Here is a 24,249-nt window from a genome sequence, read left to right as displayed (position 1 = left end):
CACTGACTAATCTGCAGACATTAAGAGAATAATACAAAAGTAAACAATATAACCCTGGATGCCCAAAGTTCACTTTTAAGATAGTTTTTAAAAATATTCAACAACAAAATACAGTCCCAAAGAACCAGAGTAAGTGATTATGGACAGAGGAACAAGCTCAGGTGACAATCTTAGTCTTGGCAATAGTACACATAACTTGTGGATACGGCTAACTAATGACTAGTCTAATTTGAGGCCCATGTCAGGAGAGGGAGCCCATGCCTGTCACTGCATGAATAACCAAGAACTGCAGGTTGGATAGCCCAGAGACCTAGAATAGAAAATAATCAATAAACTGATTTTTACTGCTATTCTACTGTATTTATAGATCAGAGTCTGGCCTGATTGTCATCAGAGAGTGTTCCTCTGACAGCTGATGGGAGCAGACATAAAGATCTACAGCCATTAGGTAGAGAGAAAGCCCAAATTGGAGATCTCCTTCAGCTCTCCCATCTTGGGACTTGGGAAACCCTGCAGAATGTAATTAGGGGGATATTGTAGGAGCAAAAGGGCCAAAGACACCACAAGAACATAGCCCACAAAATCAACTAAACGGCCTCATAGGGGCTCACAGAGACTGAAGTGGCAATCATTGAGCCTGCAAGGGTCTGCACTAGGTCCTCTGCATATGTTACGGTTGTGTTTTTGTGGGACTCCTAACAATGGAAGGGGAAGTGTCTCTGGCTCTTTCACCTGCTCTTGGGTCCCCTTTTCTCTGACTTGGTTGCCTTGTCAAGCCTTTATATGAGAGTATGTGTCTAGTCACACTGTATCTTTTTATGCCATGTTTCGTTGATATCCCTGGGAGGCCTGCCTATTTTGAAAGGAAATGGAGGAGTTGATCTGGAGGAGAGAGGAGGTGGTGAGGGGAACTGGGAGTAGTGGAGGGAGGGGAGATTAAGTCAGGATGTATTGTATAAGAGAAGAATGAATAAAAAAGACTTCATAGCTCATGCTTCTTTAGAAAAACGAACTGTAATAGTCACTTTTGCCATAAATAAATTATGAGGGTGTCAGTTCTAGAGGTCTCACTTTTAACTAAAGAGTTAGCATGGTGAGGACAGCCATGGTAAGAGACCCAAGAGCCCTTGATAATTTTGCAACAGCAGAGGGATCCTGTGACTTTATTAAAATAGAGTTTTGCATATACACCCAACAACTAAGACAAAGTATCTTCATCTGCCAATATTTCCATACCCCAAACTTGTTTTCTTCCAGGTAATAGTCAGAAAAACCCAGAAACTTCCAGGACCTAAGAAGGAAATACTGTGAATCTACTGGCTTTGTGAGTCAAAGAGAGATGACTATGCCTTCTTTCCATGAAGAAGATGAAAATACCTGTGAAGAGGATACCTTTTCCTGCAAAGGAAGTTGTGAAGAGGAAGATAATGGACCTTTCTCAGACTGTGAGATTGAATTGCAATTTGAAGTAGGGAACTTGAGGCAGTAAAAAAAGACAGAAATTGATACTGTTTTGAAGTATAAAATGTATATCTTTAAAACATGCATTCAAGGAATTCTTTTGTAAAAATTTTATTCTGTCTAAGAAGTGTTGATTTTAATAAATATTTTTAATTAAAATACAATTACATTGTTTCCCCTTGCTCTTCCCAGCTCCTTCCCAGTACCCTCCTTCCAGCCCTTCCCATGATCCCTCTAAATTGATAGCCTCTTTTATTTGGTTATTATTGTTAAATACACACAAATGTATACATATATGTATATGTATATGCATATGTACATATGTATGTGCATATGTATGTGTATATGTATTCACAAATATATAAATACAACCTTCTGAGACTGTTTTTGTATATATAGTTTCAGAACAAAAATATGAATTTTGAAATTTGTCATCATATAGATGCCAATGGGTGTCCCTCCCATTGAATGTGATGCATACTGTCCTCTACATCTTAAACTTAGGGAGGGCTGAATCACTGTGGATTTGTTAAAAATGATTTCTAACAAATTTTCTTCAAATGTGAACATAAGAATTCCTTTTGAAGAAAGGGTGGTTGAAGGCAATAAAATCAACAATACAGAATTTGAGGGAAAATATTTAGGAAAAATATACTCTTTTCTATAAAGCCAACGTATAGAAACAAAATAAAACATTTTCCATGCTATTGATATATCCTAAAAATATATTACTTATATGTCATCTTTACAATTTTCATAAAATACTATCAAAGTAAATATAATAGTATCAGAAATAATAACTATGAGATATGAGAATATATTTATAGAAATATAATTAGTAAACATAAAATGAATCACAAATGCAAATATTTCTTGAAAGAATTAAAATATATAAGTGAGAAGGGCTGGGGAGATGGCTCAGTGATTAAGAATGTTTGTTGCTATACCAGAGAACTAGAGTTTGGCTCCTAGTATTCATGTTAGATAGCTCATAACCACATGTAACTCCCAGTTCCAGGGGATCCCAATTCTTTTCTAGGCTATTTTCTGTACATGCACTCCCATGCATATACCTACACATAGACACAGACAAACATACTCACAACTTAAAAATGAATAAAAATCCTTAAAATACATCAAATAAAAAACATAAATAGACTGAAATCTCTGGTTTTCAAGATGCTAAAACTAAATGAGATTTAAAAAATAGGTATTTCAATTTTTTAGGGTATAAGTTTAAACAGTTGGGGGAAACAGTTGTAGAAGGAATCTCTTGTGTATGTATGAAAGCATCACCTGTCAATAAAAAGCTAATGGCCTATATCTGAGGCAGAAAAGAGGAGTTGGACATCCAATCAGGCAGAAACTTCAATCAAAGAAAATGTTAAAACTAAAAATTTCAGTGGATCAAAGATGGTGGCGACGAAAACAAATGGTGTCTGAACTACAGGGAAGAGACCACAGATGCTATTGGGAACCATGGACTGTGGGAGCTGAGGATAACTGGATGAGAGAGATCCATACAGTGTGGTCCGTGGGTGAATCAGACCTTTGGTCATCCAGCACCCCAGAAAGGATGGCAGACCTGTCCCAAGTGCCTTGTCAGGACCCTGCCTGCAAGCTGTGAGCTGTGAGTGGCAGCCCTTGCTTGGCAGCACAAACTCAGTATTTGGGACTGAAATCATGGCAGGAGAGCATCAGACCTCCTGGCCTACTGAAACCTCAAGGAAATGGGTGGATTGATCATCAGATTCCCCCCCTTGCCCCACACCAGTCCACAGAAAGCCCAGGTCTCACATGCAAGCCCAGATGGCGGTGGGTGGGCACATTCCCCAGCCCCTGTGTGGTCTGAGAAGGAGACTCTACTGACAGCAATCCAGTCCCCAATGCCTAGACAGGACCCTGCCTGCAAGCTGCAAGCTGTGAGCAGTGTCATTTCTTGGTAGCACAAACTCTGTATTAGGGACTGAAATTGTGGCAGGGGAGCATCAAGCCTCCTGGCCTAGGGAAATCTCAGGGAAATGGGAGGATTGTGCCTCAGACCCCACCCACACTTGCTCCAAGCCAGTCCACAGAAAGCCCAGGTCCCACATGGGGTCTAGACGGTTCTCGGCACATTGCCCAGGCAAAGCAGCAGGCTCTGAGACTTGGGACACATAACCACAGCTGCATGATCTGAGACCCAAGATAGTGCCTGGAGTCAAGGACTACATCAACTGTCTGAGCAGGGTTGGGCAGAAGCCAAATGGCTGGCCCCAAAGGACTATCCTGGCACAACTGGTCACAATGGACACAGCCTACCCAGGGAAAGGCTGGGCAGGTCAGAGGAGATAAAGCAAAAACCTAGCCAATGAACAGCAATCCAAAGGCAGTAGCTGCTCTCTTCCTGGCAAGTAGAACCTAGGCCTCACTTCTGGTTGGAGCAGGAAGAAATGTAAACAACTTCTAGAAACCAGCAGGGTTCAGGCACTCTTTGGTGATCTGAGCCTAGGACCCAAAGTCACAGAGCCCAAGGGCAGGGTATTCAAAGTCCAGCCAAAAATAGGAACACCAGCTTTACGTACATTACCTCAAACCAATACTGGAGCTACATAGCACAAGCAGCAAACCACCAAAATTCAATCAAGATCAGGTAAATGAATTGAATAGTCCTATCACACCAAAAAAAAATAGAAGTAGTCATCAAAAGTCTCCCCCTGACCAAAACCAAACCAAACCAAACCAAACCAAACCAAACCAAAACAAAACAAAAAATCCCTCCCATGACTAGACAGATTCAGTGCAGAATTATACCACACCTTCAGAGAAGAGCTGATACCAATCCTCTTCAAACTATCCCATAAAATATAAAGAGAAGGAACATTATGAAACTCATTCTATGAGGCCACAGTCACTTTGATACCTAAACTACAAAAGACTCAACAAAGAAAGAGAATTTCAGACCAATTTCTCCTATGAACATTGATGCAAAAATACTCAATAAAATACTTGCAAACCTTATTCAAGAACACATCAAAACTATCATTTACCATGACCAAGCCGAATTCATCACAGGCATGCAGGGGTGGTTTAATATATGATAATCCATCAGTGTAATTAATCATTTCAACAAACTGAAAGAAAAAAACCCACATGACCACCTCCTTAGATGCTAAAAAAGCATTCCACAAAATCCAACACCCATTCATGCTAAAAAGTCCTGGAGAAAGCAGGGATACAAGGCACATACCTAAACATAATAAAGGCAATATACAGCAAGTCTATAGCCAACATCAAACAAAATCTAGAGAAACTGAAATCAATTCCACTGAAATCAGATACAAGACAAGGCTGTCCACTATCTCCATATCTCTTCAATATAGTACTCAAAGTCCTACCTAGAGCAATAAGACAACTAATGGAGATCAAGGGGATACAATTAGGAAAGGAAGAAGTCAAACTACCAATATTTTCAGATGACATGATAGTATACATAAGAGACACCAAAAATTCTATCAAGGAACTCTTGATAAAAATATAGAAGAAGGACAGAACCTAAATGATATCTACAGAACATTTCACCCAAACAGAAAATAATACACCATCTTTTCATCATCTTGTGGAATCTTCTTTGAAATTGACCACATACTTGGCCACAAAGCAAATCTGAACAGATACAATAAAATAAAAAATAATCCTGTACATCTTACCAGACCATCATGGATTAGAGCTAGAACTCAACAACAAAAAGAAACAATTGAAAGCCTACAAACTCATGGAAACTTAACAACTCTCTACTCAATGACATCTGGGTAAGGGACAAAATAAAAACAGAAATTAAAAACTTCTTAGAATTCATTGAAACTGAAGGTACAATATACCCAAACCTATGGGACACAATGAAAGCTGTGCTAAGAGGAAAGTTCTTAGCACTAAGTGCCTTTATTAAAAAAAAACTGGAGAGACCCTATACTAGCAACTTAACAGCACACCTGAAAGTTCTAAAATAAAAAGAGCAGAAACACCAAAGAGGAATAAAAGGTTGGGATTCACCAAACTCAGGGCTGAAATCAATAAATTGGAAAGAAAAAAATCAATGAAACCAAGAGCTGTTTTTTTTTTTGAGAAAATCAATAAGATTGACAAAATTCTAGCCAGATTAACTAAAATCAACAAAATCAAAAATGAAAAGGGAGACACAATGACAGACACTGAGGAAATCCAAAGGACCATCAGGTCTTACTTCAAAAGCCTATATGACACAAAATTCGAAAACCTAAATGAAATGGATAATTTTTTTTGATAACTACCAATTACCAAATTGAATCAAGGTCAAGTAAACAAATTGAATAATTTGCTTAATTGGAGTCCTGTGTCGAACAGTCTGAAGTACTGGACCAATCGGGATTGAAAGTTTTCTTTGAAAGTGTCCTGGGAGCAGTCTTTTTCTGATGAGGAATAGCAATTGATGCACTTGGTGCTGGCACATTAAGGATACAGGTTGTCAGTGTCTAGCATGCTAAGGGAACACATCCCATCAGGTCTGATCCAAAGTTAGTGTCTGATTCGTTTCTTCGGAAAACACATAATTTCTCACAAGCATGATATAGTCCTAAAATTATAAGTGTATAAATTGTGCATGATGCACAGAACAATTAAGGCTGGTTTTCTGCTCTTTGTAGGAGCAGAAAAAGACATCTGTAAATCTTCATTCATGGCATATGAAGAATGGCATCTAATAGTAATTCATGGGGGTTCTGTAGTCAACAATAAGCATTTTCTATGCCTAGACATTTCTCAGCCATTCTCAGAGCTATTTCCATATATTGGGATTAGCAGTAAAAGTTACCTGCTTGTTCTGCAGTTTAAATTCTTCACATCCTGATTGTAGCCTGCTCCTTCATTCTCTCCTGATCTCTCTCCCTCCCTCCCTCCCTCCCTTCCTCCCTCCCTCTTCTCCCTCCCTTCCTTAGTACTAAAAAAGAGAAGCCCTCTTCTCCTAACATCTGACCTCAGCCTATTAAGTTTAACCTGTACTACCTGTAACCACTTCCTCTGTAGCCTGGCAAGGTCATCTTGCCAGGGGGAAGTGATTTAAGTTCAGTGGCTAGAGTGCATGTCCAAGTAGTCCCTACTCTCCACATTTTGGGATCTACAAGGAGACTGTGCTGCTACATCTGAGCAGAGGGTCTATGTCCAAATTGTACTTGGTCTTCGGTTGGTGTTTCAGTCTCTGTGTTGTAGTGTACTTATCCTGTATTATGTGACTAATATCCACTTATGAATGAGTATATGCCATGCATGTTTTTCTGGGTCTCGATTACCTCACTCAGGATGATCTTTTCCAGTTCCATCCATATGCCAGCAAATTTCAAGATTTCCTTGTTTTTAGTAGCTGAATAGTATTCCATTGTGTAAATGTATCACAGTTTCTTTATCCATTCTTTGGTTGAGGGACATCTAGATTGTTTCCAGATTCTGGCTATTATGAATAAAGCTGCTATGAACATGGTTGAGCAAATGTCCTTGTTGTATGCTGGAGCATCTTTTGGGTATATTCACAGGAGTGGTATGGTTGGGTCCTGAGATAGAGTTATTCCCAATTTCCCGAGAAAGCACCATATTGATTTCCAAAGTGGTTGTACAAGTTTGCACTCCCACCTGCAATGGAGGAATGTTCTGGTGAAAGGATTGCTTAGACTGGCTGGCCTTCAAGCCTCTGGCATCCTCCTATTTCCACTCCTACACTTAACACTGGGATTACAGGTTTGTGCATAGACTCTATTGTGAATTGTCCTCTATTAAATTATTGCAGCCCACATATTACTGTCAGCATTTCTGTTTATGAAATCTTTCTTCTCCTCTCATGATTTTTACCAGAAGTAACAAAAGCTATGGGACTTTCCTCAGGAAAAAAAGCCATCACTTTTCAGAATTCAGTTCATTAGTGTTTTGTGTCTTTAGTTCTTTCATTGGTATTGCCAGTCCATACTCTTCTGGTTTACCACATTCTCAGTTTTAGTATGGGAGCAACTGTCTCTCAGAAGTTGAACTTTGAAATAACATTCAGACATTCATCACTTCTTCAAGTATAAATGCAAAACCATCTCATCTGAGAGAGAAGAGATAATTTATGTTGTAACCAAATATAAATGTTCATGGCCCAAGAATACAAGTTTAGGTGAAACTGCTGGCAACAGTTTCATGAGGAAACATGACAAAGAAAATCTTAAGTCAAGATACTTTAAAAATATTAGTGGGGAGGGGACAGGAATCCAAGATGGTGGTGCTGAGCACACATGGTGTCTGATCAGCAGGACTGAATTTAGGGACCAGGCTGGGAGCTACAGACCACAAGACCTGGAGAGCCCTAGGTGAGAGAGGTACACACAATGCAAATCACAGGTGGGTCTGGCCACAGGCCCACAGAGGAGAGGTGCCCTGTCCCCAGAGACTGCATACTTAGTAGGAAGCTGCATATGTGCTCTCTATCTCAGACCCCATAGCTGGCACTGAACTGTGGGCAGAGAAGCACCAGCATCTGGAATTGCTAGCCCAAGGGAGAAACCAGAAGAATGGGTGGATCTGACCTCAGACCACCCCACCAGTCCACAGAAAGCTTCACAGTCCTATATCCCCCAGCAGGGTCTCCAAAGCCGAGTGCAGCCTATCAGGCTGCACCTACACTCTCTCTCTCTGGCTGAAATGTGGATTATCAGAGCCACCATCAGTGTCTCCTGGCCCAGGGGGTAGCCTACAGTGTCAATCTGGGATATATCTAATTTCAGATCTCCCTGCCAGTCCATAGACCCAGAGCCCATACAGGTGGGCAAGGCAGCTTTGGACCTGTTCTTTGGCATAGCACCACACTCTGTGGCAGACTGAATCAAGGCCCCATGGGCCCAGTGGCTGAGGGCAGGGTCTCCAAAGTCCAGCCAAAGGCAGGATAATGGACGTTAGCTACACTCTCTTGGACTGAACTGTGGGCTGCAGAGCACCAGCACCAGCTTCTGCTGGACCAGTGGGGAGCACAGGGTGTGGAGTAGAGTGCCCTGGAGTTGAACCCAGGTCACCTGCCTAGTCCGGGGACGGGCTCCCTTATACCCACATGTGAAGGGTCTTGACCTATAGACACTCACAAATGAACTGCTCCCACTGGCCAGTGAAGGACACCAGAAACTACCTCCCAACATCAGAAACAGGAAAATGACTAAAGGTCGGTGTAAGAACACAAAGAAATCCAAAATAATATGGCATCTCCAAAAAACAGTTATCCCAAAAAATCCAACAGTGGGAACTCAAACACAACTGAATCACAAGAAAATACCCCAAATCCTAAATAATGAAGATGATAAAGGAGGAAATGAATAAAATGAATAAAATAGAGGAAGATGAATCCAAAGAGATTGAGGACCCTAGAGAGGCCATGACAAAAGCCTATAGAGAGGAAATGAAGAAATCATCAAACGAAATTCAGGAAAATACAATCAGATGAAGGAAATACATAAAACAGTTCAAGATCTGAAGATGAAAATGGAAACAATGATAAAAGCACACACTGAAGCAAGCCAGGAATGAGAGAAATTAGAGAAGAAAACAGGAACTGCAGAGGTAAACATCACTAACAGAATACAAGATGTGGAGGAAAGAATTTCAGGTATAGAAGATTTGTACAGTACAAGAATTTGATGCAACCATCATAGGAAAATGTTAAATCTGAAAAATTCCTGACACAAAACTTCCAAGAAATCAAAGACACCACGAAAAGATGAAACCTAAGGATAATAGGATTTGAGGAGAGAGAAGACACTTAGATACAAGACCCAGAAAACATTTGCAGGAAAATCATAGAAGAAAATGTCCCCATCTTTCTAATATCACTGTCTACACATTTTAAAAAGAGAATTTACTGATAACCATTAGAATACTATGTCAAACACAGACTGGGGAAAATGCCTATTTAGATGGCTAAAAAAGCCTAAGATAATTGGTCCTGGACCTGCAAAATCCCAGCTCCATATATAATCACAGGAATTTTAAGCAATCCACCATATAGATGTTTAACACAAGTAAAGTTTTTTCCCCCTTGGGAACTTCAACACACACAAATACAGTACAAAAACTTCAATGTACTCAGAAAATCCATTCTAGTATTACTATTTGTTCTGGCAATGTTCTTTATAGAAAAAATAATCACATCAAGGGTAATGCAAGGTACCAGTGATATATATATCTTTGAAGTCTTCTAAGGTCTGGAAATATTTCTAAGATCTCTCACAAGTGTAGGACAAGCACATTGCAAGATATTTACTGGTTTGGGTTGTATGATTTTTTTTTATTAGATGTAGATTAATTATTTTAACCTGGGTCACCAAATTTGAATATCTTACCCACCAGATATTGGTATGTACTACATTTTGTTAGAAAATTTTGAGTGTTTTAAGAGGTGTCTACCATATTTCTCCATTATAAAGTTACCTCTCTTCTACTTTTATTTTTAACTATTTTGTGGGGTACTCCATTGTTACTACATAAAATTTCATTTCTCTTTTTTAGTTTTATCTATTATTTTTGTGTCTATTTGTGTTTTTTCTTCTTTTCTTTTTTCTAAATAAATTATTAGCATTCTAGGAGCAATGGAGATTTCTAATATTATAGAAAAATAGTTCAGTGATATTTGCTAAACCATGTCAGGACGACTTTACTCAGTACCCTCATGATAAAATGAGAACAAATACAATTTGATTTTAAAAGAGATGAGATTATAGTTAATTGAATGCAACATGAAAAAATGGGAGTTTATAGCCAAGTACAGACTGGTGCTGGTTGATGGAGAATTTCTAAAAGTGAACAAGGGAGGAGGAGAGTTTCTGGCTAAACTGTACTAACAGAATTGATTCTTGATATCAGACAACATGGTGGGAGGCATAAGAGGGACCAGAACACATATTAAGGTATCAAAGAGGGAAATCCCTGTTAAACTGGATTGGAAGATTTCTTTTTCTAAACCTCTTATATGAAAGTGAGCAGATGGTTGTAGAAGGCTTAGAAACCTAAATGTATTTTGGTTAAGCATATGATCTTGCTCACTAATTTCAATATTTTTTATTCATTTAGAGGTTCACATTCTACTTTAAGAATCCTTTTCCCACTTGCTTTTTCTTTTATTTAAATCTATGTGTTTATATCAAATTTAACTCATGGCTGTTTTATTTGGCAGTCATAATTCATTGCTATGACACTTATTTCAAAACTCATGTTTAGCCATAGTGAGCCCCAAATCCCATGTCTTTATCTTATTCTTATTCGAGGATCAATTTTTTCTTTTTGTACTCTGACCTTGACATTAGTTAGTTGTCAAAAGCCTGTAGGATATTGAGTTCAATGTTATTTAGAGAGTCTGTCAGGTGCTATGTGCCCTCAATGATACTGAAGTGTTGCTCATAGGTTCAACAGATACAGCTAAATATCTATCTATCTATCTATCTATCTATCTATCTATCTATCTATCTATCATCTATCTGTCATCTATTATCATCTATCTGTATATTTACTATTCACATGTTAAGTCTCTCTATATTTATATATTGAAATCAATGACTTCATATCAATTACTTTAATTATAAATTGAATGACAGAATTAATTTTTCTGTTGTATTTGTAACTTTTTTCTCAAATTATAAGGAAGATGGTCTCCTTTTTATTCCTCCAAATATCTGTTTAGTCTTTATGCATGTAACCAAAATTCTGATATACAAAACATTTACTTTCATGTCCTCTAATCACCAGATCACCAAGTGATTAATTTTTGGTTGCTATTCCTCCTTTGGTCCTGACATCTTTGTCAAATGCATGTTACTGATATACTGTTGCCTTTCAGAATTGCTCTATTGTTGTTGGCCACCTAAAAGTCCTCATCCAGTCATACTGTGTCATAACCATTAGAAATATTTGAAAATTAACTTTTATCCTCACCAGCCCCAATGTTTGACATTGTCTGTCATTTCAAGGTTAGCTGTTCAAATTCTTGTACCTAAGGCTGAGGGAACATTACAGAAGAGAGGGCAGAAAGACTGTAAGAGCCAGAGGATCAGGGAGTTTGCTGTGAGCCTGTGTCTCCTAGTAATGTTAGAAGATACACCTACAATGTTTCACAAACCTGGCTGCTTAAACATGACATGAGCCAGGATAACAACAATTGACATGCCAAGGTGGATGTGGGAGGAGACAATGAGATCTTAATTCTACATAAAGAACTAGGAGGGAGAAAAGAAAAAGGAGAAAAGAGAAAAGAGATCTAATTATTTTATAATTCCAAAAAACAATAAGAAAATAAAATGTTTCTCTCTTTTTTCTTTTTTTTAATTAATTTATTCTTGTTACATCTCAATGGTTGTTCCATCCCTTGCATCGTCCCATTCTTCCCTCCCTCCCATTTACCCCTTATTCCCCTCTCCTATGACTGTTCCTGAGGGGGATTTCCTCCCCCTGTATATGCTCATAGGGTATCAAGTCTCTTCTTTGTAACCTGCTGTCCTTCCTCTGAGTGACACCAGGTCTCCCTCTCCAGGGGACATGGTCAAATGTGAAGCACCAGAATACGTGAGAAAGTCATATCCCACTCTCCACTCAAGTGTGGAGACTGTTCTGACCATTGGCTAGATCTGGGTAGGGGTTTAAAGTTTACTGCCTGTATTGTCCTTGGCTGGTGCCTTAGTTTGAGCGGGACCCCTGGGCCCAAATCTGCTTATCATAATATTCTACTTGTAGGCTTCTAGGACCCTCTGGATCCTTCTACTTTGCCATTCTCCTATGCTTCTCTCATCTAGAGTCCCATTAGGATGTTCTCCCCACTGTCCCAGTTTCCTGGTAAGTGAAGGCTTTCGTGGGACATGCCCCTTGGGCTAGTATGCAGATATAAGTGAGTATATACCATTTGAGTCTTTCTCTTCTGGGTTAACTCACTCATTATGATAATTTCTAGCTCAATCCATTTATCCACAAATTTCCGGAATTCCTTGTTTTTAATAGCAGAGTAGTATTCCATAGTGAATATGTACCACAGGTTCTTTATCCATTCTTCTAGTGATGGACACTTAGGCTGTTTCCATGATCTGGCTATTATGAATAAGGCTGCTATGAACATGGTTGAGCAAATTTTCTTGCTGTGTGCTGGAGCATCTTCTGGGTCAATTCCAAGGAGTGGAATAGCTGGGTCTTGAGGAAGCCCTATTCTCATTTTTCTGAGATAGCACCAGATAGACTTCCAAAGTGGCTGTACTAGTTTGCATTCCCACCACCAATGAAGGAGTGTTCCTCTCTCCCCACATCCTCGCCAGCATGTGGTGTCACTTGAATTTTTTATCTTAGCCATTCTGATGGGTGTAAAATGGAATCTCAGAGTTGTTTTTATTTGCATTTCCCTGATGACTAAGCAGGTTGAGCATTTCTTTAAGTGTTTCTCAGCCATTTGATATTCCTCTGTTGAGAATTCTCTGTTTAGTTCCAAGCCCCATTTCTCAATTGGGTTATTTGGTTTGGTGGTGTTTAATTTCTTGAGTTCTTTATGTATTTTGGATAGTAGACATTTGTCAGATGTAGGGTTGGTTAAGATCTTTTCCCAGTTTGTAGGCTGTCGCTTTGTTCTCTTGACAGTATCTCCTGCCTTACAGAAGCTTCTCAGCCTTATAGAACATTATGTTAGGCCGATTTGGGCCCAGGGGTCCCGCTCAAACTAAGGCACCAGCCAAGGACAATACAGGCTGTAAACTTTAAACCCCTACCCAGATCTAGCCAATGGTCAGAACATTCTCCACAGTAGAGTGGAGAGTTGGATATGACTTTCTCACGTACTCTGGTGCCTCATATTTGACCATGTCCCCTGGAGAGGGAGACCTGGTGTCACTCAGAGGAAGGACAGCAGGTTACAAAGAAGAGACTTGATACCCTATGAGCATATACAGGGGGAGGAAATCCCCCTCAGGAACAGTCATAAGGGAGGGGAATAAGGAGAAAATGGGAGGGAGGGAAGAATGGGAGGATACAAGGGATGGGATAACCATTGAGATGTAATAAGAACAAATTAATAAAATAATATATATCTTGAAAAAATAAAACGTGAAATACTAGAAAATAAAATAAAATAAAATAAAAGCAGCATCCAGAATTTTACAACAACAAAAAGAGAGAGAGAGAGAGAGAGAGAGAGAGAGAGAGAGAGAGAGAGAGAGAGAGAGAGAGAGAAAGATACTGATTTGAAATATAAAATTTAGGTCTATAAAGCATACAATCAAGGGGGTCTTTTGATCAAATTTTGTCCTGCCTAAAAAGTGTAGATCTTTGAAAACACATTTTTAATAAAATATAACATTCCTTCCTGCCTCTTTTTTCTCTTCAGTTCTTTCCATGTACCCTCTTTTAACCCTTCCCATGCCCTTTCCTTCAAAATGATAATCTCTTTTATGATTGTTATTGTGAAACACACACATGGATAGTTTCTGGGGAAAAATATAATTTTGATGTCAATGATTTCCCATATGGTCTGTGAAGTATATTTTTCTCTACATCCTAAAATCAGCAAGGATTTAATCAATGTGCATTGTTAAAATTTATTGACAATTTTCTTCAAATGTGAACACAGGTTTTTTATTTTGAAGGATGATTTAAGGCAACAAAAGCAATAATACAAAACTTTAGGGGAAAACATTTGAAAACAAAATAATACATTTTTCTATAAATCCAATGCTTTGAAGAAAAAGAAAATATTTTACTAGCTATTGAAAATTTCTAAAATTATACTACTTACGTATTATCTTTGAAAATTTCATAAAATAGTATTAAATACATATAATAATATCATAATAATAACTACCAGATATGAGGATATCTACATTTGTAAAAAGGTAACCAATAAACATAAAATGAATCACAAGTCTAAATTTTTCATGGAAGAACTAAAATATATCAGTAAAATGGGCTGGAGAATTTGCTTGATGATTAACAATATTCGCTGCTCTTTCAGAGGAGGACCAGAGTTTGGCTCCTAGGACCCATGTTGGATCACTCATAACCACCTGTAATTCCAGTTTCTGAGGAGTAAAATCCCTTTCCAAGTTTCTTTTGTCATGTGCATTCACATGTACTATCATACCCACACACAGATAAACATAACATAATTATAAATGAAAAAGTAGCTCCTATCTCCTTACCTACAAAAGAAAGACATAGGAAAGAAACATGTTCCTGAGTCCAACCTAGTTTTCTCTCTGTATAAGACCAACAATAACTTATAAAAAAAACTCCCTATGAAAATAAGCCTCTGAGGCTTTTGAAGCCCTTATTTAACTATTTTACCTTATATATCTATATATTAGATCTAGAATATATATTCTTGTGAAAAAATTAGACTGTATTTGGCATGACCATGATTTGTATCAATATACAAAATTCAATACCATTGAATTAAAAAATATCCTTATTTGTGAGTAACAATTAAGGCCTTGAGATGAGGAGTAGATTCAATAATCTAACTTTTGTTCTATCCTCCCTCTATATTTATATATCCCCTTTCTCTTTTCAGCTCCTATTTCCTTACCTACAAGAGAAAGATAAAAGAAAAGAGAGATGTCCTTGTCTCAAACCTAGTTTTGTCTCTGTTAGAGACCAATAATAACTTATAACTAACTTCAACAATGAAAACAAGCATCTGTAGACCAAGAGAATAAACAGAAACCTGTACAACCCCTCTTAGAGGAAATGGGACATTGTTCTCTTAAGTTTTCTTAAGGCTGATTTAGGGCAAATAATACCTTTGAAGCGCCCCCTGCCCAAGTTGGGGGAAATAGTTAAGTAAGTCAGGGAAAGCACTCTCACCAGCAATGGAGGAATGGTCCCCTTTCTCTGCATCCTCTTCATCATGTGCCCTCTCTTGAAGTTTTGATCTTAGCCAGTTGGATGGGTATAAGGTGGAATCTCAAAGCCATTTTGATTTACATTTCCCTGGTTACTAGGGATGTTAACCATTTTTAAAGCATTTCTTTAAGTGTTTCTCAGCCATTCAATACTCCTCTGTTGAGCATTCTCTCAGAAATTTAGACCCAACAAGATATGAAAGATATTTACTTCAAGTTTGCTGAATACAAATAGCCAAATCACTGTGAATGTAACATAATTCCTGATTATCTTGTGGTTCTTCCTGCTGTTTGCAGTTTATTTTAGTCATGTGTAATAATATAGATGTATATGTTAAAAAGAAACATAATAAAAAGTAAAAAAGAAAAAATACTTGTGATACACCAATCAGAAATATAAATGGTCTGGCATCTCTATTTCTCAGGATGATGCTAAAACTAAGTAAAATAAAAATAATAGATGTTTGGATTTTTAGGAAATATGCTTAAATAATGACAAAAATAAGTTCAGTGTAAAGAAATAGAAAAGGAAATCACTAAATGTGGGTCTTAGTGTTTAATGAGTGAGCCATCTCTCCAGGTCTGTTCTGAAAATTTCATTATATTAGCTAGCTTTCTTAGATCTCAAAGGTACTATGTATGCTACCAGAGGAGAAAAGCAATCATCAATTATACCCAGATATGAACCCTGCAAGCCTGATGCTGTAATAATGACACAGACTTCAAAGGATTATCCAACTGCTATTTCATTGGATTTACGTCCCAGACCACAAGATGAATTCCATACTTGGTTCCCTTATTAGGCAAAGAACATACAGCTAAACGTGTCAAATAGGCTTCTGAGGGAAAAACCTACTAAAATTATCCTGATAAATGTACATAGCATTCAACCCATCACTAGTGACTTGTCATTATACTTACAGGTCACTGTGTCTCTTAATATTCATCTGAAAAGCCTATGTTTACAGTAGACAATGATTAACAGCCTCACCACTGAACAATGTGCAGGCAAAAGAAAACCATGGAATCTTTAGCACTAAAGGGATATGAGTACTGTAACTCCCATTCAGGGCTCAAGGACCATTGTAAGAAGCAGGTAGGAGTCATGTAGAGAATAACTACAAGGAAATAGTTTATTCTGATACAACAGTGAAGGTACAATACATTAAATCCGTGTACTTATAACAGCATGAAGAAGACATGAGCAAGCCTAAACCAGATCAAATCCTAGCAAGGAATAGGGACTGGACATAAAATTTCATCTCTAGCTTTGGGGTTATTGGCAATTGTTAGCTTTCGGGAGAGAATGAGAAAGTTTTCTAAAATTATGACCTCTTGAAATTTCCTATGCCTAAGAAATGAATTCATTACTTTTAAGTTTAGCTTCATGTAAATTAAGATGGTGCAGACAGAAAGTAGCTGTATGCATTTCTCCAAAATACTTGCGAATGGCCTTTAGCTCAGTTGTTTACAGAGATGTTAAGTCCCATGGAAGCTCTTGAGCTGGGCCTCCTTAGTCCACACTATTGTCAGCACTGTCTTCCTAATAAAATGGCCGGCCAAGTTCTGTGTAAAGTGTTTAATGGTTTTTCTAGTCCACAGTCCAAAGTCTCCTCCCTCTAGCAGGGAAAGATTCTTCATTGTAATGCCCCAGTCTTTGGTAATCAATGCCTTTATTAGTAACTTTTGGTTGCTGTGATTAAACACCACAATCTAAGGTGACTTATGGAAGAAAGTTTATCTTTAATTATGTCTCCAGGGGCCAGTGAAGTCCCTACCTGCTAGAAAGGTGTGACAGCAGATGGCTGGGCTAGGAAACTGAGAGGTCCTTCAGCACAATAAAGTGGTAGCAAAATGTGTAATAGTAATGATGTTGACATTCACTAGTAGAAGGAAGGAGGGGAGAGTCTGAGGCTTATCATCTGATACTGTAGACATGAATCCCTCCTTTCTACAATACTCTTGCTGCAAATAATCTTGGTAGACTCTAGAATATATAAGCAGAGGAAGGTTAAATAACAGGGGCTACTTGATGTAGCCCTCATAAGTAGTCATTAATGATGGGAAGACTTTTGCCATGATGAAGATGTTTAAGGACCACTCCTGTTCCACTTGTGCTGTTCAAGTAAGTCCAATAAACTCAATGGCTCACCAAGTTGGATTTTGGTGGAATTGTTGTTTTTTGGCCTGTTGCTGGTATTCAATGTAGACTGTGTAAATGTTAATATCTCTTCAGGAAAACTTAATGTAATAGTTTCTCCAAACCATCCATCATCACATGTATAACAGCAGATAGTGTTGCCAGCTGAAATGATAAATAGATCTTCTTGGATCATGATTGCAATGGTCTCTGTGTACCTGGACCACAGAATGTAAGAAAAATTTTGTTCTTATGATCCTGTGTTCACAGGGTATCCTGAAGGCATCTTTTTAAATCTTCCAAGAGTTAATACCATCAGCTTGTGTTGTGTGGTGTCTGGCCAATTCCTGAGATGCATTCAAGGTAATGTCCCATTGTCTAATGGTTCCAATATCTTTAAGGCCATGGTTTCCTGGCCAAAACTTTAAACAGCTTCTTCTTCTTCTTCTTCTTCTTCTTCTTCTTCTTCTTCTTCTTCTTCTTCTTCTTCTTCTTCTTCTTCTTCTTCAGATAGGTTAAGTTGCTTTGCACAGAGAATCTTTATAAATGAAATAGTGGATTGTTATTGAAATAAAAGACCATTTTTTTTGTTGTGAGTCTAGTATTTCATGGTTAATCCCTCCAGCCCAAGAAGACCATTTTTTGATCTCTGGATAAATGGTTGATTTTAGTCTATCTATGAGTGACCTTATAAATAAGAAATACTAAGATGTTACTCAGAAGAAAAAGGAGAAGAAAAAGAGAAATTGAGACTTGGTTCTTCCTTCAGAGGAACAAGATTAAGCTTAAGAAGTTGTTCAACTCCAACAGAGCAAAGGTGAGGTATAGTGTGTATAAGCCTGAGAGGCACTGGGTGCCACTGAAGTATCACCATCATGTTAGATTAAGCATTTTGTATCCCCAAAACAAAATCATCAAGCTCCACTGGCTGTCAAAATGGACAACCAGTCAGAACCCTGAGGATTTCTCCCAAAATGACAACCCCAGGCTACCTGAAACTTTGGAAGCCTTGGGAAGGCTCATACACTCTTCTGGCTACCAAAGCAGAGATGTTATGTCACAGAACTTCTGACTCCCCAGTATTAGTTTTTTCTGTTAAATGCTTTTCAACTTGCTTGTTAGGGGATGGGGATTGTTATATTTTTTATGCCTATCAGTGGTAGATAATATTAAATCTTGCTATTCATAGAAACTAAACAAATAAAAGTTATTTGGCCAATAGTAAACACAGTTTTAGATAGGCTTTAAGGTTTGTGGGAACTGTTGGATATTGGTACAGTACAATAATCAGGCATTAAATTTCCCCTTCCTAGGTTACTACTCCATAGTCCCTTCATTTAAAAAAACTATTATTTATTCAGTATGCATCCCAATCATAGTCCCTCCCTTCTCTCCTCCCAGTCCCTCCCTCTCTCTTCACCCATCTTCCTCCCCTATTCCTCAGAAAAAGGGAGCCCTCCCTACCCCCCAAATTCAACATAACTCATCAAACTGCATCAGGACTGAACACATCCTCTACTTCTGTGGCCTGGCAAAGCAGCCATGCCAGAAGGAGGGGATCAAAGGCAGGCAGCAGAGTACAGGCACACCAGAGGGAAGTGATGAAAAAGCAGGCAACAGAGTCCATGTCAGAGACAACCCTTGCTACCATTACTAGAGGACAAGCAAGAAGCCTGAGCTGACCATCAGCTACATCTGTGTATGGGGCCTAGGTCCTTGAGTGGTGCTTCAGTATCCACAAGCCCCTCTGGGCCCTGGTTAGGTGGCTCTGTTGGCCTTTTTGTGAGGCTCCTATCACCTCCGTGTCATTTATCCTTTCTTCCACTTTCCCACAGGACTCCCTACAGTTTGCCCGATGTTTGGCTATGACTTTTAGCATCTGTTTCAATCCACTGGTGTATGGAGCCTTTCAGAAGACAGCTATGCTAGGCTCCTGTCTCCAAGCATAGCAGAGTAGTTATAGTATCAGGAATTTGTTCTTTTCCATGGAGTGGGTCTCAGGTTGGGCCAGACATTGGTTGGAAATTCTCTAAGTTTCTGCTCTATCTTTATCTCTGAACATTTTGTAGGCAGGGTAAATTTTGGGTCGAAGTTTTTGTGGGTAGATTCCACTAGGAGTCTTGTCTAATTAGAAGGTGTTTTTTTTTAACTCTCCATAACCACTGCTTCCAGAAGTCTCAACTAGAGTCACTCCCATATCCCTCCAGAAGTCTACTCTATGTTTTGTCTCCAGCTTGTCACAGAGATGGCCCCACCCATAGTTTCTGTTCTCTCTACAAGCCTTTTGCCCTCCTGCCTCTACTATCCATGCTTATTTCTCTCTGCACTTCCTCTTCTACCTTGTTCCTGCTCTTCAAATACTACAGTTGTCTATTCTATGTCCCTTTCCTAGTGATATTTAATCATCCTGCCTTGGGTCCTCCTTATTACTTTTCTGTTTTGGGTCTGTGAATTGTAGTATGCTTATCCTGAACTAAATGGCTAAAGTTCACTTATAAGTGAGTGCATACTATGTGTGTCTTTCTGGGTCTGGGTTACCTCACTCAGGATGATCTTTTCTAGTTCCATCCATTTGCCTGCATATTTCATGACTTCCTTGTTTTTCATGGTGAATAGTACTCAATTGTGTAAATGTACCATAGTTTATCCATTCTTCAGTTGAGGGATCTCTAACTTGTTTCCAGATGCTACTATTGCAACTAAAGCTGCAATGAACATAGTTGAGCAAATATACTTATTGTGTGGCAGAGCATCTTTTGGTGTAAGCCCAGAGGTGCTATAACTGGGTCTTAAGATAGCGTGATTTCCCAGTCTTCTGAGAAAGCACCAGGTTGATTTCCAAAGAGGTTGTACAAGTTTCCACTCTCACCAGCAATGAGGACTGTTTACCTTTCTGCACATCCTTGCCAACATGTGCTGTCACTTGTATATTTCATTTTTTGCCATTCTGAATGGTGCAAGATGGAATCTGTGTTGTTTTGATTTGCATTTTCCTGATAACTAAGAACGTTGAGCATTTCTTTAAGTGCTCCTTGGCCATTAGAGAGTCCTTTCTTGAAAATTGTGTTGAGCTCTGTGACCTCTTTTTAATTGGGTTAACTTGTTTGTTGGTGTTTACTTTGTGGAGTTCTTCATATATTTTGGATATTAGCCCTTTGTTGGATGTAGGGTTGGTTAAGATCTTTTTCTAATTTGTAGACTCTTATTTAGTTCTAGTGACTGTCCTTTGCATACAGAAGCTTTTCAGTTTAAGAGGTCCCATTTATTAATTGTTGATCTTAGAGCGTGAGCTAATGGTGTTCCATGCAGGAAGTTGTCTCCTATGCCAATGAGTTCAATGCTCTTCCCCACTATTTCTTCTCATACATTTAGTGTATCTGGTGTTATGTTGAGGTCTTTGATCCACTTGTACTTCAGTTTTGTGCAGGGCAATAAATATAGTTTTATTTGCATTTTCTATATTTAGATAGTCAGTTAGATCAGCACCATTTGTTGAAGATACTTTCTGTTTTTCATTGTATGGTTTTTGCTCCTTTGTCAACAATCAAGTGTCTGCAAGTGTGTGGGTTTAGTTCTGGGTCTTTGATTCAATTTCATTGATAAACTAGTCTATTTCTGTGCCAGTACTATGCAGTTTTCATTGCTGTTGTTCTGTAGGATAGCTTGAAATCAGGGATGGAGATACCTCCAGAAATTCTTTTATTGTAAAGAGTTGTATTAGCTATTCTGGGTTTTTTTTCCATTTGAAATATAGAATTATCCCTTCAATATCTGTAAAGAATTGTGTTGGCATTTTAATGGGAATTTCATTGAATCTGTAGTTTGCTTTTGGTAAGATGGCCATTTTCACTATGTTAATGCTACCAGCCCATGATCATGGGACATCTTTCCATCTTCTGATCTCTACTTCAATTTCTTTTGTAGAGACCTAAAGTTCTTGTCATACAGGCCTTTCACTTGCTTGATTAGAATTACTCTTAGATATTTTACATTATTTGTGGCTATTGTTAAGTGTGTAGTTTCCATAATTTATTTCTCAGCCCATTTGTCCTTTGTATAGAAGTGATCTAATTTTTAAAAAATTACTTTTGTATATAGCCGTTTTGCTCAAGGTGATTATGAACAGTAGGAATTCTTTGGTGGAATTTTGGGGTCACCATATATACTATCATATTTTCTGTGAATAGCAATTCTTTGACTTCTACCTTTTCAATTTGTAGCTGATTGATCTCCTTTAGTTGTCTTATTGTTCTGTCTTTAAGTACTATACTGAAAATATATGATGAGAATGTGTACACTCTTATCTTTGATTTCAGTGGGAGTGCTTTAATTTTCTCTCTACTCGATTTGAAGTTGGCTATAGGCTTGCTATATATTGCCTTTATTGTGTTAGGTATGTGCCTTGTATCCCTGATATTTCCAGGAGTTTTAACCTGAAGAGTTGTTCAGCATCTAATAAGATGATTATGTGACATTTTTTTAGTTTGTCTTCATGGTGGATTACGTTGACGAATTTTCATATATTGGACCACCTCTGTAAGCCTGGAATGAATCCTACTTGATCATGGTCAGTGCTATTTTGGATTCAGTTTGAGAGTGTTTTCTTGAATATTTTGCATCAATCTTCATAATGGAAGGTGGTCTGAAATTCTCTTTCTTTGTCGGGTCTTTTGGTGGCTTAGGTATCAGAGTGATTGTAGCCTCGTAGAATGAGTTTGGAAATGAATGCTACTTTTTTTTCTATTTTGTGAAATAATTTGCAAAGTATTGGTGTTAGCTCTTCATTGAAAGTCTGGTAGTATTCTGCACTAAAACTGTCTGGATCTGGGCTTTTGTGGCTGATAGATTTCTTTTTCTTTTGTAATTTATATTTTTTATTATTTATTTAATTTATTCAGATTACATCTCAGTTGTTTTCCCCTCTCTTGTATCCACCGGTTCCTCCCTCCATCCCACTTTCACCCTATTCCCCTTCCCTAGTTCTATGACCTAGGGGGACCTCCTCCCCCACTATATGGTCATAGGCTATCTGGTTGATAGATTTCTAATGACTGTGTTTTTTTACTCAAGGGTTACAGGACTATTTAACTTGTTTACCTGATTTTGATTTAACTTTGATAAGTGCAATCTATCTAGAAAATTTTCCATTTCATTTAGGTTTTTCAATTTTGGGGAGTAAGGGCTTTTGAAATAAGATCTAATGAGTCTTTGGATTTTGTCAGTACCTCTTGTTATGTCCACCTTTTAATTTCTATTGTTGCTGATTTGGATATTGTCTCTCTGCATTTTAGTTAGTTTGGTTAAGGATTTGTCTATCTTGTTGATTTTTCTCAAAGAACCATCTCTTGGTTTCATTGATTCTTTGTATTGGTCTCCTTGTTTCTAACTTATTGATTTCATCTCTGAGTTTGACTATTTCTAGCTATCTACTGCTCTTAGGTGTGTCTGCTTACATTTTTTCTAAAGCTTTCATGTGAGCTGTTTAGTTGCTATTATGTGATCTCTCAAATTCCTTAATAAGGCACTTAATGGTAGACATTTTCCTCTTAGCATTGTTTTTATTGTATTCCATAAGTTTAGGTATGTTGTGCCTTTATTTCATTAAATTTTAAGAAGTCTTTCACTTCTTTCTTTATTTCTTCCCTGACCCAGTGGTTATTGAGTAGGTAGTTGTTCTAGGCTTTTTGTTATTTCTGTTGTTGTTGATGTTCAGCTTTAATTAATAGTGTTATAATTAATTTTAGTGGCTTAATTCAGTTTTCTTGTTTTGGTTGAGGTTTGCTTCATGTATGATTATATATTTGATTTTGGAAAAGGTTCTGCACAGTGCTGAGAAAAAGGTATACTCTTTTGTGTTTGGATCAAAAGTTCTGTAGTTATCTATTAGGTCCATTTAATTGATGGCATATTTTGCTATCATTATTTGTCTACTTAGTTTCTGTCTTGAATATCCGTCCATTTATGAGAGCAAGGTGTTGAAGTCTTCCACTAATAAGGTGTGGGGATCAATGTGTGCTTTAAGTTTTAATGATGTTTCTTTAAAAATGTGGGTGCCTTTGTATTTGAGGAATAGATGTTAGGGTTGAGTTGTACTCTTGATGTATTTTTCCTTTGATGAGTATGGAGTGTCCTTCTTTATCTCTTTTGATTAATTTTGCTTAAAAGTATATTTTATTAGATATTAGGATGGCTATGTAACCTGACTTCTTGGGTCTGTTTGCTTGGAAAACCTTTTCCTAGTCTTTTACTCTGAGGTAATGTCTATCTTTCTTGCTGAGGTGAATTTCTTGTATGCAGAAAATGCTGGGTTGTTTGTGCATCCATTCTGTTAGCCAATGTCTTTTATCAGGGAATTAAGTATGTTAATGTTAAGAGATATCAACCCATCCATTAAAACACAAGGAACAGAACTGGACATATAGACAACCACCATTTGTGATACCACCTTACCCATACTATTTACCTCTCAATTTGAAGTAAATAAAGGAAGTGAGCATGACAAGGACCACCATTAGCATGCTCAGGATCATACTTGTGTCATCCAACCACATACTATCCAAGTCAAGTTGTGCTTCTGAAACAAAGACTGGGTAGAGATACAAGAATTAGGAAGTTCAATTCTTAGAAATGAAGGCTGTTTTGCATATTTCTGACAGATTTATTTTTCTGGTTCCTATTATTCCATACTTCTAGCTATATGAGACTGGGGAAGGAAGAGTTTGGGTCGTATGGTAAATTTAAAAATGAACATGTTTGGGT

At 38.0% G+C, this 24,249-nt stretch overlaps 2 protein-coding genes across 26 annotated transcripts in view; one reads left to right on the top strand and one right to left on the bottom strand.

Moving 5' to 3' along the window:
- The window catches only part of LOC311598968 (selection and upkeep of intraepithelial T-cells protein 9-like), a 366,712-nt gene extending 365,087 nt beyond the window's left edge, over nt 1-1,625 (top strand). For all 10 annotated transcript variants that reach the window (XM_084784618.1, XM_084784622.1, XM_084784621.1 and 7 more), the window contains one exon: nt 1,258-1,625. In XM_084784618.1, coding sequence (XP_084640744.1) covers nt 1,258-1,295 — 38 coding nt within the window. In that variant the 3' untranslated portion in view covers nt 1,296-1,625. The remainder of the gene's footprint in view (nt 1-1,257) is intronic.
- LOC311598965 (putative selection and upkeep of intraepithelial T-cells protein 1 homolog) overlaps nt 1-24,249 on the bottom strand; it is an 84,691-nt gene that overhangs the window by 7,452 nt on the left and 52,990 nt on the right. For 12 of the 16 annotated variants that reach the window (XM_084784600.1, XM_084784607.1, XM_084784596.1 and 9 more), the window contains one exon: nt 23,954-24,076. In XM_084784600.1, the coding sequence (XP_084640726.1) occupies nt 23,954-24,076 (123 nt within the window). Of the gene's footprint in view, nt 1-17,922; nt 24,077-24,249 lie in introns of those variants that run through there. The other 4 variants (XM_084784594.1, XM_084784608.1, XM_084784595.1 and 1 more) reach the window with 3 other exon arrangements.

This window comes from Acomys minous (assembly GCF_964271855.1).
Source record: "Acomys minous genome assembly, chromosome: 6".
In the NCBI taxonomy this organism is placed as follows: Eukaryota; Metazoa; Chordata; class Mammalia; order Rodentia; family Muridae; genus Acomys; species Acomys minous.
Note: the sequence above shows the minus strand (reverse complement) of the source record. Positions and strands in the feature narration are given on the sequence as shown.